Source organism: Bactrocera neohumeralis, unplaced genomic scaffold (genome assembly GCF_024586455.1).
Source record: "Bactrocera neohumeralis isolate Rockhampton unplaced genomic scaffold, APGP_CSIRO_Bneo_wtdbg2-racon-allhic-juicebox.fasta_v2 cluster10, whole genome shotgun sequence".
Classification (NCBI taxonomy): Eukaryota; Metazoa; Arthropoda; class Insecta; order Diptera; family Tephritidae; genus Bactrocera; species Bactrocera neohumeralis.
In genome coordinates this window covers 22,567,129-22,583,569 of record NW_026089623.1, presented here as the reverse complement: position 1 = coordinate 22,583,569, position 16,441 = coordinate 22,567,129, and the positions used below count along the sequence as shown (strand labels likewise).

Below are 16,441 nucleotides of genomic sequence, written 5' to 3'. Positions count from 1 at the left end.
ATGCGATATTCGCCGTGGTCAATGCGCAAAGGACCATAAATCTTTCGCAGAAGCCTCTGCACCATACAGCAGGGCGGGAATTATGAGCAACTTATAGAGTTTAGCTTTTGTTCGTCGAGAGAGGACTTTACTTTTCAATTGCCTACTCAGTCCGAAGTAGCACCTGTTGGCAAGAGCAATCCTGCGTTGGATTTCCAGGCTGACATTGTTGGTGGTGTTAATGCTGTTTCCTAAATAGACGAAATTATCTACAACTTCAAAGTTATAACTGTCAACAGTGACGCAAGAGCCAAGTCGCGAGTGTGACGACTGTTTGTTTGATGACAGGAGATATTTCGTTTTGCCCTCGTTCACTGCCAGACCCATTTTCTGGGCTTCCTTGTCCAGCCTGGAGAAAGCAGAACTAACGGCGCGGGTGTTGAGGCCGATGATATCAATATTATTATTTTATTAATAGATAGAAAAATTTATATCTCATTCTTTATGCTCTTTAAAAAGGTAACCATTTTTTAATCCGATTTTGTCCACTTTCACCCTGTAAGTAGCAGGTTTTGTAGCATTCGTGCTGATCCCCTGTGCCAAATATGAGTTTTAATTCGGTGCCTAGTTATGCCACTTTATAGGTTCTCGGTAAATGGTGATTTGTGGGCGTGGCAGTCGTCCGATTACGCCCATCTATGAATTCGAACTTTTTTCTACTAAGAAACCTGCATAGTTTCATCAAGATACACGCACGGACGGACGTACAGAACGTCAGTCAACCGGATTTCAACTTTTCTCGTCAACCTGATCATTTATATACACATATGTATATAACTCTATATCTATCTCGGTTAGTTTTTTATGATATATGTATACAACCGTTAGGTGAACAAAACTATAATACCCGGTAGCAACGGGTTGCAAGAGTATAAATAGGCAATATTGCATACATTCTTTAAAATAGTAATACATTCAAGAAAATTGATCATTATTAAAAGGAATTTCTCTCATACTATTAATAATACTACTGTGCCCAAACAATAAGGTGACACTTGAATTTAAACTGCGCGCGTCGAAGGATTTGGAGAATTATTTTTTTTTTTCAAGTTGGTAGTACCGTCAGTCGGGGAGGATGGAGTCATGTGTAGAAGTTCGCGCCAGTGAGGAAAGTTCTCTGATCGCCATTCACTTGGGAGTGGCCAGAAACGATTCTTTTACAAATGGCTCAAGCAGCTCACTACTTCCGGTCTTTGACCAAGTATCCCCTGGGTAGCCTAAGAACATCCGCTCGAAGGCGAGCTAATGTGAGAAGGCGAAACATCCCCTACACAGGGTTGTGCGCTGGGTTTGGTACCCGCCACGTAAAAAAACATCCCCAATGAAAGGAAGCAACTAGCCTCGGATGAGATACCCCCTTTTGATGACGACCATGGCAAACGAAATAAGGACTACGATTTGAGGGCATGCACCTGGAATGTCCGGACCCTTAATTGGGAAAGTGCCGCTGCCCAGCTGGTTGATGTCCTCGCGAAAATAAAGGCTGATATCACCGCCGTCCAAGAAATGCGATGGACGGGACAAGAACAGAGACGAATAGGTCCTTGTGACATTTACTAAAGTGGCCATATACAGGAGCGTAAGTTTGGTGTTGGATTCGTGGTGGGAGGAAGACTCAGTCGCCGAGTACTATCATTCACTCCGGTGAATGAACGTCTAGCCACAATCCGCATCAAGGCGAGGTTCTTCAACATATCGCTGATTTGCGCCCACGCCCCGACGGAAGAGAAGGACGAGGTGACCAAAGATGCCTTCTATGAGCGCTTGGAGCGCGCTTATGAGAGCTGCTCCCGCCACGATGTCAAAATCGTGCTTGGCGACTTTAACGCCAAGGTGGGCAAAGAAGGTATCTTTGGCACTACGGTCGGACAAACCCAGCCTCCACGACGACACTTCCCCAAATGGGTTGAGGCTGATTGACTTCGCCGGGGCCGAAAATATGGATATCTGCAGTAGTAAATTCCAGCATAAAAAGATTCATCAAGCTACCTGGCTGTCTCCGGATCGAAAAACTACCAACCAGATCGATCATGTTGTGATAGACGGAAGACACGTCTCCAGTGTTTTAGATGTGCGTGCGCTCCGAGGTCCTAACATCGACTCGGACCACTATCTTGTTGCAGCTAAGATTCGCACCCGCCTCTGTGCAGCAAAAAACGCGCGCCACCAAACACAAGGAAGGTTCGACGTCGAGAAGCTGCAGTCACAGCCGAACGATTTTCTACTCGGCTTGCACTCCTGCTCTCTGAGAGCACTCGTCAACAACTCGATATAAGGGAACTGTGGGACGGCATTTCAAATTCCTTACGTACAGCTGCAACCGAAACCATTGGTTTTCGGAAAGTGCAAAAGAACAGCTGGTACGACGAGGAGTACCGTGTCGCAGCGGAGAGAAAACAGGCTCGCAACGTTACGATCGACCACAACACGTGCGGGATGGGATAGATACCGAGAGTTGAAAAGAGAAGCGAGACGCATTTGTAGACAGAAAAAGAAAGAGGCTGAAATGCGTGAGTACGAAGAGCTTGATGAGCTGGCCGACAGGGGTGCTCGAAAATTCTACGAAAAAATGCGGCGGCTTACAGAAGGTTTCAAGACCGGAGCATACTCTTGTAGACCGCAGCATACTCTTGTAGAACCCTGAAAGGTGATCTAGTGACCGATGCCTAGAGCATACCTAAATTAGGGATGGAACACTTCACCAGCCTGCTGAATGGCAGTGAGCGTACAACGCCAGGAGAAGGCGAACCCGATTCCCCAATCGATGACGATGGAGCAGACGTTCCATTGCCCGACCATGAAGAAGTTTGAATAGCAATTGCCCGCCTGAAGAACAACAAAGCGGCAGGGGCCGACGGATTGCCGGCCGAGCTATTCAAACACGGCGGCGAAGAACTGATAAGGAGCATGCATCAGCTTCTTTGTAAAATATGGTCGGACGAAAGCATGCCCAACGATTGAAATTTAAGTGTGCTATGCCCAATCCATAAAAAAGGAGTGGGATTAGCCTCCTCAACATCGCATATAAGGTTCTATCGAGCGTATTGTGTGAAAGATTAAAGCCCACCGTCAACAAATTGATTGGACCTTATCAGTGTGGCTGCACACCTGGAAAATCAACAACCGACAATATATTCACCACGCGCCAAATCTTGGAAAAGACCCGTGAAAGAAGAATTGACACACACCACCTCTTCGTCGATTTCAAAGCTGCTTTCGACAGCACGAAAAGGAGCTGCCTTTATGCCGCGATGTCTGAATTTGGTATCCCCGCAAAACTAATACGGCTGTGTAAACTGATGTTGAGTAACACCAAAAGCTCCGTCAGGATCGGGAAGGATCTCTCCGAGTCGTTCGGTATTAAACGAGGTTTCAGACAAGGCGACTCCCTATCGTGCGACTTCTTCAACCTGCTTCTGGAGAAAATAGTTCGAGCTGCAGAACTAAATAGAGAAGGTACCATCTTCTATAAGAGTGTAGAGCTGCTGGCGTATGCCGTTGATATTGATATCATCGGCCTCAACACCCGCGCCGTTAGTTCTGCTTTCTCCAGGCTGGACAAGGAAGCACAGAAAATGGGTCTGGCAGTGAACGAGGGCAAAACGAAATATCTCCTGTCATCAAACAAACAGTCGTCACACTCGCGACGTGGCTCTTGCGTCACTGTTGACAGTTATAACTTTGAAGTTGTAGATAATTTCGTCTATTTAGGAAACAGCATTAACACCACCAACAATGTCAGCCTGGAAATCCAACGCAGGATTGCTCTTGCCAACAGGTGCTACTTCGGACTGAGTAGGCAATTGAAAAGTAAAGTCCTCTCTCGACGAACAAAAGCTAAACTCTATAAGTTGCTCATAATTCCCGCCCTGCTGTATGGTGCAGAGGCTTCTGCGAAAGATTTATGGTCCTTTGCGCATTGACCACGGCGAATATCGCATTCAATGGAACGATGAGCTGTACGAGATATACGACGACATCGACATAGTTCAGCGAATTAAAAGACAGCGCCTACGCTGGCTAGGTCATGTGTCCGGATGGATGAAAACACTCCAGCTCTGAAGGTATTCGACGCAGTACCGGTCGGGGGAAGCAGAGGAAGAGGAAGACCTCCACTCCGTTGGAAGGACCAAGTGGAGAAGAACCTGACTTCGCTTGGAATATCCAATTGGCGCCACGTAGCGAAAAGAAGAAACGACTGGCGCGCTGTTGTTAACTCGGCTATAACCGCGTAAGCGGTGTCTACGCCAATTAAGAAGAAGAAGATTTGGGGGCTAAAGAAAGTATTGACTCCATTTTACCCCTTTTTGGCACAAGGGTGTGTTGTTATCACAAAAATATTCTCCCCAAACTTCAGAACTAGAACTCACAGACTGACCGATATGTTTTGTAAAAAATCAGCCATATGCCCTGTTGTCAACATAATTTGTGTGTGGGTTATAATGAGGTTATTGTCCGATACAGTTTTTTTAAAGATTAAAATTTTTGGTTTAAGATTATATACTTTTAGGACATTATTTGTGCAAAGTTTTACCCTTATTACTTCTATGATGTTTGGTTTGTATACTGGAAAGTGAAAGAATGAAATTTAAAACCAATTCCGCCTATTTTAATAATGTGCCATAGTAATAATAAGATAACTTCACTAACCAAATTCGGCTTCAATTTGTTAAACAGTTTCTGAGATATAGGATTTCACTCAAAAGTGGACGATGCCACGCCTATTTTATTTATTATATTATGTCTTTATGTACATATATATAACTTCACGTTTAAGTCGATTAGTTTTAGGAAATACACCGTTAAGTGAATAAGACTTTTTTATCTGTGCAGCATTTTGCGACAGTACAAATATTAACTATCCTTTTTTAAGTAACTTCAGAAATTACCAGAAATTCATGTCTCTTTATTAGAATACCGCCCATAATGTGTAAAACAAGCTTAACTCTTCCTTTCTTCTTTTTTTTTAAGTTTCAGCAACATTATCCAAAATTAATCTTCTCCCTTCATTATTTTGCGTATAACATTATTAATATGAAGTAGTAATAAAAACATGTAGGCAAATTATTGCGAATACTATATTATGAAAATGATTTTTTCCATATATCACACGCTATGAATTTTAGCTAATCGGTAAACTTTTATACAAAGTATACAGTATATGAAAATGGAATAAGTTTTACATTTTTGACTTGATAATGATTAACCTTCCGCTGTCATCCTGTATTAGTTATAAATTAAGGTTAAGGAAAGAAGGTTTACCAAGATATGCTATCAATAAACTATGAGTGCGTCATCTTCTGTATTATAGAGTAATATAATTTAAATTAGATTTTTCGCTCTCTAATCGATAAATAATTATATTTAACTAAACCTATGCATGTGCAAAATGTGCTAGTCCGAATTTGTTCCCTTTATTTTAGTGTTATTACACTGATATCTTTAAAAAATCCTTTCGTAAAATTTGGTTGAATAAACGCATTGTGAAGAATTTTTGTTTCAACTGTTTCCGTTATTTAACCCTGTCACATTTCTCAAACCTTTCTCACGGTTCGAAGTTGTCGGTGATGACCATGTGAACCACGAGAAGAACGAGAATGCATTTTAATTGGAATGAAAAAATTACACGAAGGTATTTTTACGATAGCGATAAAGAATTTAAGCAGATACCCATTTTGTTAACAGCTTCATAAGCCAGCTTTTCAGTAGGAAATCTCTGCACATCGCACAAATGTCTGTTGAACTGATAAAAGACATTGTGTTGCAATAAAAGTGTCTCGGCATTCGTTTAACTCTTTGCAACCAATTCAGCAATCGTACAAAAACCGCACTACTAAAATCACTGCACAGTGTGCTAGGAGTATAAGAAAATATATAAAATAAAATACTTATATATGTATATAAATTTCACCATGCCCAAATATGGTTATTATAAAATGCAGAAAATAGCATCATATGCCCTATATATATGTATTATTTGCACATATAAAACTGTATGAATATGTATAAAACCTAGGTATAATAACAATATGCTTATAACAGCTTAATCTTTTTCCAAAACGATCTTTATTTAAACCACATGTACATATATATGTATATTTTGTATGTGTGTACACGGGCTACTGCTTGCATCATGATCTGTTCACTTTCAGATTACCAATGCGATTTTGATAGCGGCTGTCGTTCTAACTCTCTGAGTCACCGTTGGTAATGATTGTGTATTGTGATTGTGTCTTTTGAGAGTTTTTATTTTTATATCTATGTTTGTGTATGTACATATATATTTAATCTGCTTGAGTGTATATACAAGTGTGAACACTTATATACACATACAAACACATGCATATCTAGCTAAAACGTGACATTTTAAAATCCAATTATGTCAAAGAGGTAATAACTTATTACATATAAATTAACCGATAGCGTTTCGCAATGCTTCGTCAATACCGATAGGTTATCAATATCAACTGTATATGTATGTTAGATAAGCTTGGCCTTTTTACGACCAATCGAAGGTGTAGCATGGCGACGAAGGTGAACGTGGAACTTCAACCGCATTGGCTTTTTTGGGAAATATTCAGTTATCGTTAATTATATTCAACCCGTATATGTATACCGGGCTATAACAGAACTATTTAAAAAGGTACTTATGTACATCTTCCTTTAATTTTACTTTAAACGTTTTCAAATATGCTTTCTCAGATAACTGAAAACAGCACCTACCAAAGATTTGTTAAAATATTTAACTAAATATTAAACAAATTTGGAAAATTTTCTTGACGTCCTGTAACTGTGCCTTTTATACTCTTACATCATATTGCTAATATAATAAAATTAGTTTTGTTCACCAAAGCATTGTTTGTACGTATATCACCAAAAACTAATCGAGACAGATCAAGACGAGAAGAGATCAGAATAATGAGACGAATTCGAATCCGCATGTCTGTGCACGCTGTAACTTGTGTAAAAATTATGATATTATTAATAAAACTTGGTACAGGTGTTCTTTGGCTAATACTGAACACACCTGATATATTATATTTGCCTCCGAGATAGTATAAGAGGATTTTATAGGAGTCAGTATCAAAAAAATTCATTTAGGTGAAATCACGTATCTCTGGATCTGCACCTTTCATCCTCTGGGATGATGGAACTGTTAAAAGCATCTTAAATTAAATTTTACTCCGGAAATGACACGAGAAGGTTTCACACGAGCCGATGTCAAAATCATACAAGGGATGTGGCATCACCCACTTTTAGGTAAAATCACATACTTCAGGCGAAATCGGACTACAACCACGCCTCCATTCCATACAACACTATTTAAAATTTCATCTGATGTTTTCCTTTCGCGTGTACAAATCAAGAAGCAATTAATATAACGAGATAAAACCTTGCACGAAAAATGTTGAAACCTCTAGGTTTAGAATATTTGGATAAGCCTAATATAAAGACATTCGTACTTCCGGGTCATCGGCCATTATGTAAGTTATGTTAATAAAACGCAGATATTTGTGCTTAGAATGAATAAAATCGGGTGAAAAGTCGACCGAACGCGCCTTATCTTTTATCTTTGCAAGTTGCTAGAGTATGAAATGTTCGGTTACATCCAAACTTAGCTCTTCCTTACATGTTTTTGTTTTAAAGCTTTACCAGCGCCTGAAGTAATTTCCAGAGCTTAGCCTTCCTTACTTGCTTAGTACTATAAGGTTTTGCTATTGCCTGAAGGAGTTTCCCAGGTTATGACTGTTATAAGTTGCAAGAGTATAAAATGTTTGGTTATACCCGAACTTAGCTCTTCCCCATCTGTTTATGGATACATACATATCTTAAGTGAAAATGAAAAAAAAAAAACAGTACAGTACTTCTCCTAGCCCATTACTAAATAAGTGGTTTAAACATCCGACCCAACATAGTTTTTTAAAAATATACTCAGTGATTTATTAATTATTTTATCAAGTTAGGAATTATAATCCAGTTTTTCTAAGAGGTGGGCAAGGAAGCATATTGTTTTAAATATAGTTGTAGAAAATTACCGAAACTTAGCATGGAGAGGGTGAGAATTTTCTAGCTAATCTTAAAGCACCTAATTATAAAGAAATTTTGAAAAATATAAGGCAAGCTTTCAGAAGCAGCAGCAAAAATGTGTATAAATGGATAAGCTTTTGGAAACTTTAGTGGGCAGCTGCAGGAGATTCCACCAGGATCAAAAAATGATGATAGAAAAGTATCAGGGTTGAAGGGAACGTCACATGGCAGCAGATTAATGCTGTCCCTTAAGAAGGGGTTACAAACACGAAGATTATAAAAGAAGTATTATTAAATGCAGTTATACTGAAGTTTAGCATATGTTTTCGAAAAATTTCTCTCTGTGCAACAAATTCTCCGATTTCTTACTGTCGCTAGATACCTACCAAGAATGTAATTTAAACGATTTTAACTTTGGCTGGCGCATACTACGATGTCATGGTTGTTAAGAATGTGTTAATTTTTATTATTTCTTTTTGTGTAGTGGATAAAACACAGATGAATGACGATTAATAAAAGAGTTTATTCCTAAAAATTGTAGTTTGTACCGACTCTTCATGCTCGAAACACTTCCCACAGTTTCTTAATGCTATATTTGCTGTTTCCAAAGTGTAGCCTCGTCCAGCTTCGGGATTTTTCTCCACAGGCTTAACAAATTGTTTACCCTTTTATGTATTTGTACAAATTAACTGATTTAAGTATTATTCTTATACAAATGCAGTTATTTTCAATTACAGCTGCATGGTAGTAGTTGCTCTCCTCTTGCTACGGACACAGGAAGTGTTACCAACAACCGTACTATTAATTACTTTGAACAATATTTTAAAAAGACCAGTAGTGTTGTTTTATGAGCAATTTCTCTGTTAATAGCTTGAATTTCGTTGCATAAATTTGTTGCAAGTATATTCGTCAATCCACAGTGCGTTAATGACATTTCTAATTGTTTAAAATATTCAAAAATGGCTGAGTTCGTAAAAATTTTCTGCTTATCAATATTTAAAAAAAATTTCAATTGATCTTATTTTTCATTAATTGAAGACATGCATACATACATAAATGTGGTAGGTGATATTTTGTGTGCAAATCAACGGAATACTCGCATTAAACACATAGCAACGTACGCCATAATTTAAATACAGAAATAAAATATGTTAAGAAAATTACCGAAATGCCTCCCTGGGCAGTTGCCTAATTTGCCAATATGGGCCAGCCCTGCGAATGTTTTTATTTCCGAAAAGTAGGTATATGGGGAACAAGGTTTCAAATAATGCATTAAAACAATAATTGCATTCCCATTTAATTGCTCCCATTGCTTTTTGTTATGGAAATACATATGTACATTTCTTAAATGTTTTTTCAACCATAAATAGACGTCCATACTTTATGCAACTCGTACCTAAATAACAATATTGTACAACTAAGCTGTGACAAATTATTAGTTTTAAATTAATGGCGTTTTTTTGGTCGTGACAATGGTCCGATTTCGTCGCAACATGCTACAAGAGTAAACAATTTTAATTCCAAACACCAATTTAAAAAAAACTAATTTTTAATTTTCTTCGCCTTGTGAGCCAAAATCAGTACTTTCAAATAACTTTTAGAACGGTTCAATATATATAAGGTTTTCTTCATATTGAAACAATGCAGAATAACACCCCAAAACAATTTTTTAGCTACATACTTGTAGTTCGACATATTATTGTTGTTGTATACGCTTCATAAGAATACCATATACTGAAGGAAAATTATGCATTAGGACAGTAGCTTTCAATGCCTGTGCGGAGTTCTAGGACAATGGTTTTTGACTAACCGCACGAATATAGTTATAAATTCAATATAAATTTTCATTCCTACGAAAATCGCAAAATTTATAAATGTGGAATATGTTTTAGTTACTGTGAGTTAGCGTTGTACAAGATACAGTAGAAAGTATATATATATTTTACAGTAGTAAGTTATTAGTGGAACAGCTGTTCTTTATGATACGTTCGATACAAGTTAGAAACTTCATATTTTTAGCAGGCGAAATATGAAAATATAGGTATTATTACTTACCATTCAGTTCGACAAGATAACATTAGAAGTATAATGAATTGCAATCCAAAGTGACAAAACGAATTCCGCGAGCATTTGGTTAGTTTTACAAACGCGAAACGGCTCCTCGATTTATCATATCTTGAGATGATATTTGTTTTGAGTTTTTTAGTGCAGAATTGCGGAAACAAAGAGTTTTGATGTAATCGCTCTTTCTGGTATTCCGAATGTCGAAAAGACAATTGTTCATAATGTTTACTCTGGTTAAAGCACAACCAAAACATTGCACAATAAATTACTATGTATACTGTGGATCTCTAATTTAAATATTTCCTCTCCATTGGTGCAAAAGGCCGAGACTGCTATAGATTGTAATAGCCAGCTCATTGTTTGTTGTGTCCTGAAGAAATTGAAAGTATCAAACATATTTGTACTATTATGGACAGTTTATGCGATCACTTTCGTGATTGGGCATTATATTTCTTTTTAATCACAAATATATCCAAATCAATTCATAATACATCTTTAAAGTATTAAAATTCATATATTTACATATATTATGTTTTTCATCTTCAACGTTGTAAAATAAAACTGCCATGATATTAGTTATTAAAATGTTCTAAGAAAATTTCAAACTTTCTTTCCGATAATCTGAATTTACTTTTCTAAAACAAAGTCCACCACCTCATTTTATTATATTACTTATATAATAATTTCCTTTAATTTCACATTTCACGTTTTACCAAAAATAATTCATTAATAATTCCTTAATGCCACACAACAATATGATAGTTGCAATCCTTAATTAAATATGTAATTTTTACTAATATTTTTTTAGTTATCCAGTTTTTTATTTCAATTAAAAACATTTTTTTACTAATTCCTTTTTTCTTTACTTAACTTTTTTTTTATAATATTTTGTCAACACTTACACCCTTTCGTGCAGCGTTCTCACAAGTATTTGAAACGACATGATAGAAAGTTTGTTAAAACACCGCAGATTTGATTTCTGTAAGGGCGAAATGGTTGGCATGATTGCTGGCTTGACGCCTGCTGTTCTGCGCGTGCCATACATATTGTGTTAGATAACAGCGTACTTGTGGAGAATCAATGTTATTTAACAGAAATAAGGAACATCTGCGTATATTCGTTTATATTACGGTCGTCCACAAATGTGTATGATATATGTATGTATATCAATGGAAATTATTAGCCTTGTTTCATTTGCTAAGCTGCTTTCTAACCAATTTCCGCATAATACTTATGTATATAAAAGTTGCATTCAATAGTCTACTTTTTGTCTTTTGATTTTAAATTATTGTTATAATTTATGTTCGATAATTTTATAACTGAATTAAGATAATTTTTTAACTGAGTTTGTGTTATTTTTTTCAAACCCCCGAAGTAAATGACCTTTTATTGTGCATGATCTACAAAATAATGCAATTTAAATTGCAGTTTCCTTTGCAGGAAGCAACATATCATATCATATGAAGTTTGATCTCTTTAAAGCAGCTATGCCTTCGCTTTGAGCTCCCGAGCGAAGCTACCTTATCTGCTTCCAAATAAACATAACAAATCGTTCCGCTGTCGTTGACTACACTATATACATACACTACTAATTACATATGAGCACCAATCACAAAGCAGTATACATACCGACGTAAAGATAATTTTTTGATCTTCTTTAAAATGGAAATTAAAAAGAATTACATAATGTCAAGCGAATTATATTTGTATTCTACTGCTAGTTGAACACACATACATATGTATAGGTAAGTAACTCTTCTCACTATAGTTAATATGGAATTCAATACTGTATTATTAAAAGTTAGATTTCGTTCCTGACAAATGGTTTACTGACACTTTATAGATACTTGTAAATTTAAATAATAAGGGTATTCGTTTAAACGTGTAAAAGCCCCGTAAACCTCTTAAACCGTGTATATTTACGAACGCGTAAAAATCTGGCAGCAACTTACATATATGGAAATTCATTTAAACACATTACGCACCAATATCAGTGTGTAAAGAACGCTTGTAAATTTACGATATTGCAAAAGCAACCCTTCCAAACGACCAGCTGATGAATATTATTGTGAAAATTAAAATGGAAAAGGTAAGAATGAAGCTCGGAACATTAATTTTATTTAATTGCTGCAATTGTTTTATATTTCAGGATAAAAAGTTGAAGCAAAAGCGCCTACGGCTGAAACCGTCCCATCGCTGGACAGAGCCGCAGTCCCTGCAGCTGTTGCAAGCAGTATCTGACGCAATTAAAGATAGTCCAGAATCTTTTGAGGTAAGGGTTTTAGAAAAGTGAAAATGTTTAGGTACATATGTTTGTTTTAACACGAATTTACGCATATCTTCCAGAAACCGACCTCAAAAGGTTTTACGAAAAATTGCAGCAAAATACACCGACATTTCAATCTGTCCTTTGCGTAGCTATGAAAAGCAAAATGAGGTATCTCAAAGCGTTGTATGTTGCCGCGGCAGCCTGGAAAAACAAAACTGGGTCTGGACTACTCGCTAATGGTGACGAGTCAAGCGTATCAGCGCATGTCAACAAAACTTGTCCCAACTTTGACTTACTGGAAGTTATCTTCGGGCAACGCAAAAATGTAAATCCCGGAGTAATTTTTGAAAACAGATGACAGCATTGAAGTACTGACTGATTCCCCTTGTGCTGATAGTTCGTTAAACGATACCATCGATTCCTACGACTTGTGTGCGCTCGATTGTGAGGATTTAGTTGACCCAATGTTACCTATAAGTAGCGATTGCAGTGCCGCCGCCGCGGGAACTTCTACTCCACAAAGTTCGTTGGACTTTAGAAGTTCAACAAAAAAACCGAAAAGAAAGGGTGAAGCCCCGTTCAATAAATTGATTTTTATTCAGGAGAAAAGGTTGGAACTAGAAGTTAAGAAAATAGCATTAGAAAAAGAAAAGAATGAGGTCGAGTTAGAAAGAATTGAACTGAATAATCAATTAGAATTGAAAAGAATTGAAACTGAATCAGAAAAAGAAACCAAACTGGAAATTGAAAAACTGAAACTTGCCAGTGAAGAACGCATTAAAATGTTTGGAATAGAGTTAAAGTTAAAATCAAAATAAATGTGAAACTTTAAGAGATTTCACATGGTACTTTTTTCGCAAATTTAAAAGATCTCATAGCAAAATACATATATTTGAATGTAACTAAATGTTAATAGGCACAGAAGCACTTTTTATTTTTCTTGTAAATAAAAGCATATATTAATGGATTTTAAAGATATGTAAACATGAGTTTCAATACTTTATTTTTAAGTTTCCATTAGTGATAACAATGAATGGCGCTTAGATGCACCTTCAACTGTTGGTAAGTTTTGATCCCCAGGCTCGTCGGCTTCACTGTTTTCACTAATGCTTTCTTCGTCAACATCAAAACTACCGTCGTTTTCTTTTAATATAATATTGTGCAATATCGCAGAAACTAATATCCACCGGCATGCAAACTTTACCGAATTATCACTCTTTATTTGAATTTTGAGTTCTTTCAAGCTATTAAAACGTTCTTTCAATAAACCAAAGCAAGGCTCAATTCTTATTCGGTACTGGCTGAACGTTCTGTTAAACAGAATTCGTTGATTCAAGGTGCCTTCCGTTGCGTTTATTCTAAAAGGAGTAATAAGGCTCGAAGTTAATTTATATGCACTGTCTGCTGCTAACCACTCTGATCCTGTTAGCATTTCAGTGGCGTTTGTGGACAGCTCGCAATTGTTGTATATCCTAGCGTCGTGAACACTACCGGGATACCCCAATACCATATGACGAATTACTAGTTTGTGGTCACACACACATTGAGCCTTAAGTAAATATATATGCCTGCGGGAAAAATATGTTTCACAATCTACAGTGGGTTTTTCCGCCAATTTTATCTCCGTTCCATCTACGTAGCCAACACAATGTGGTAGCTCACTGAGTGTTTGAACAACTAAAGCTCTACGCTCTACAGGGTCCGGCCAAAACAGAAACTGAGTTTTCCTTTTAATAATTGCATCAAATACTCTGTTGGTCATTACCTATTTAGAAATTTAAAATACAGCTGAAACACAAATTTTAACCATACATATGTAAATAGCTCACCTGTATTACTCCACCATCGCTAATACCAAACAAACTAACAATTTTAGTAATTGTTGCTCCTTCTCCACATGAACTCAGTCGGTACATTACTACAGCCAATTGAATTTGGATAGGGAACTGTTTACATGAACGTGGACCATTGAAAACTTCGTCATCCTTTATCAGATCAATGATAAAATCAAATGTGGTTTTGCTGACTCGCACAATTTTTCGAAACCTGTTTTCATCCAAATGCGGTAATACATCTATTAAAAAGTTGGGTGATTTTGGGACAGAATGATGAACAAATGTAGATCCATATCTAAAATATGCAGCAGCTGCCAATGCAAAGCTAAAGTCTTCCATAATTTCATCTTCCTTTTTGCGTTGGATTTCTGAAATCATTTACATATTTATGTACATATACGCCTTTAAAAAATTTAGCATTGACGCAAAACAATTACCGTCATGTTTTCCAAACAGCTCCAACATTAACAAATCAAATACTAGTGCTTTTTCCCAAAGTTGGATAAATTTTGCATTTTCGCTAACTTTCGGCATTTTAATATTTTGACACCCAAATAGCTGTTTAATAATAATAATAAGTGGCATTTACACAAGGAATTTGAAGTGCGTTCATGTAACACACTGCGTATTTGCATAAATTTATGCGATGGGTAACATTATACGTTTAAACGAATACCCTTAATATAATGTTTTAACTATGGATTCTTAAAGAGTACGTTGTGTAAAATAAAATTAACGATATTATTATCTTCAGGGAAATTGTAATATGGAAAATTAGATCAGACGGCATAACAGAGCTCTAGAAGAAAAAAAATTTTGCTCTGAATATCTTAGCAAATTTTGATGCATTACATTCCTTTTTAATAAGGGACAAAACTAGAAATAATAAAAATTGGCAAAGCGTGGGGGATGGAAGGATATTGTTGTAGTAGCTTGCAAAAGTGTAGGATTGATAGTCGAATTTTTATACTTATATATAAAGCCTCAAATTATGAGGAAATTTTCCCAAATATGCTGACAAACTTTAAGATTTTAAGGGCAACTATGAGTATCAATTTAGATTATTGGTGGTAACTATGGTGAGAAACAGAGAGCTGTTCCAATAGAAGAAAGGTATCAAGTTTGATTGGATCGTTCTATTATGGCAGATTACTTCTGATCCTTAAATTGATATTGTTAACAAGAAAGTTCTAAAGAAAGAACTCATAAAAGATACGTAATAAAGATATAACATATGTTCATATGTTCATTGTCTCTCTGTTTACTTCTATGATTTTAATGCCGGTATTCTGCTTGTCATAATTGTCTCATGTCTTTAATTGTCGCAATCGTAATTTAGTGACTCTGTTAGTCAGGAGTATCATTTTGGTATTCTGGCAGATGCAGTATAGTAGTATACTGTATAGTAATATAACATATTTCAGTTTTTTTAATGTGAGTAGGCCTAATGATTACTACAATCTTTTCTTATCATGGTTTTAAAAATATATACATTCCTACTAAATAGCTGACAAACGATTCAAAACTGTTTTTTTTTTTTAATTTTTCTGCTGCAGTAAAAATGTAAATTTGACTCGTTTAATGGAGTTTTGATTTTGAATTTTCATTTAACAGCAATTTTTAGCGAACGTTACAATGTCGTATTTTTGCTGCTGTTATATCTCAAATAAGAATACAAATAAAAAAGTTTTTCATTTGATTTTGTATATAAAAAATGGAAAAATCCAACTCAATAAAAATACACAAACATTTTACAAATACACTGTATACTGGCCTTTGGTAACATCTTTTAAATTTTATTATAATTTGATGGAACTGTTCACTTTGTTCTACCAACTTAGCTCCAATATAATCTTTAAATTTGTCTAGATGAAAATGTAACATGTGCATTTTTGAAGTCATTCTATCTCCAATGGTGGAGAAATTTGTAATCATGTCATTTATCAGCTCGTCATACTTGTCAGACCTTTCGTTTCCAAGATAACTATGCTCTACTCTTAAACCTGTTTAAGGTTTTTTCTCTTGATTACTAAGTAACTTCGGAAAAATAAGACAACTAACAATTTTTTTGAGAAAATGTTCCAGCTTTTATTTTCGCCTCTGAAAGTTTTTAAAAAATGTCTTCAAATATTTAAAAAATGATCACCTGTTGCCTCCGAATTCTAGGCACTGCGCAATTGCTCTGTTTTTACCTCGTTACCAGCCT

The 16,441-nt window shown here is 36.1% G+C and overlaps 2 protein-coding genes across 4 annotated transcripts in view; both read right to left on the bottom strand.

The window, feature by feature from the left end:
* LOC126765239 (protein Wnt-10b) overlaps positions 1–11,048 on the bottom strand; it is a 690,717-nt gene extending 679,669 nt beyond the window's left edge. For 2 of the 3 annotated variants that reach the window (XM_050482915.1, XM_050482917.1), the window contains exon 1: positions 10,123–10,641. In XM_050482915.1, coding sequence (XP_050338872.1) covers positions 10,123–10,385 — 263 coding nt within the window. In that variant the 5' untranslated portion in view covers positions 10,386–10,641. The other variant, XM_050482916.1, reaches the window with a different exon arrangement.
* A 2,260-nt stretch (positions 11,049–13,308) lies between these two features.
* LOC126765266 (putative nuclease HARBI1) lies at positions 13,309–14,742 on the bottom strand. The gene is made up of 3 exons (XM_050482970.1): positions 14,673–14,742; positions 14,230–14,603; positions 13,309–14,165 (listed from the first exon to the last, which is right to left on the bottom strand). The coding sequence occupies exons 1-3, from the start codon at positions 14,698–14,700 to the stop codon at positions 13,407–13,409; spliced, it is 1,161 nt and encodes a 386-aa protein (XP_050338927.1). The 5' UTR covers positions 14,701–14,742; the 3' UTR covers positions 13,309–13,406.
* Positions 14,743–16,441: the final 1,699 nt, after the last annotated feature.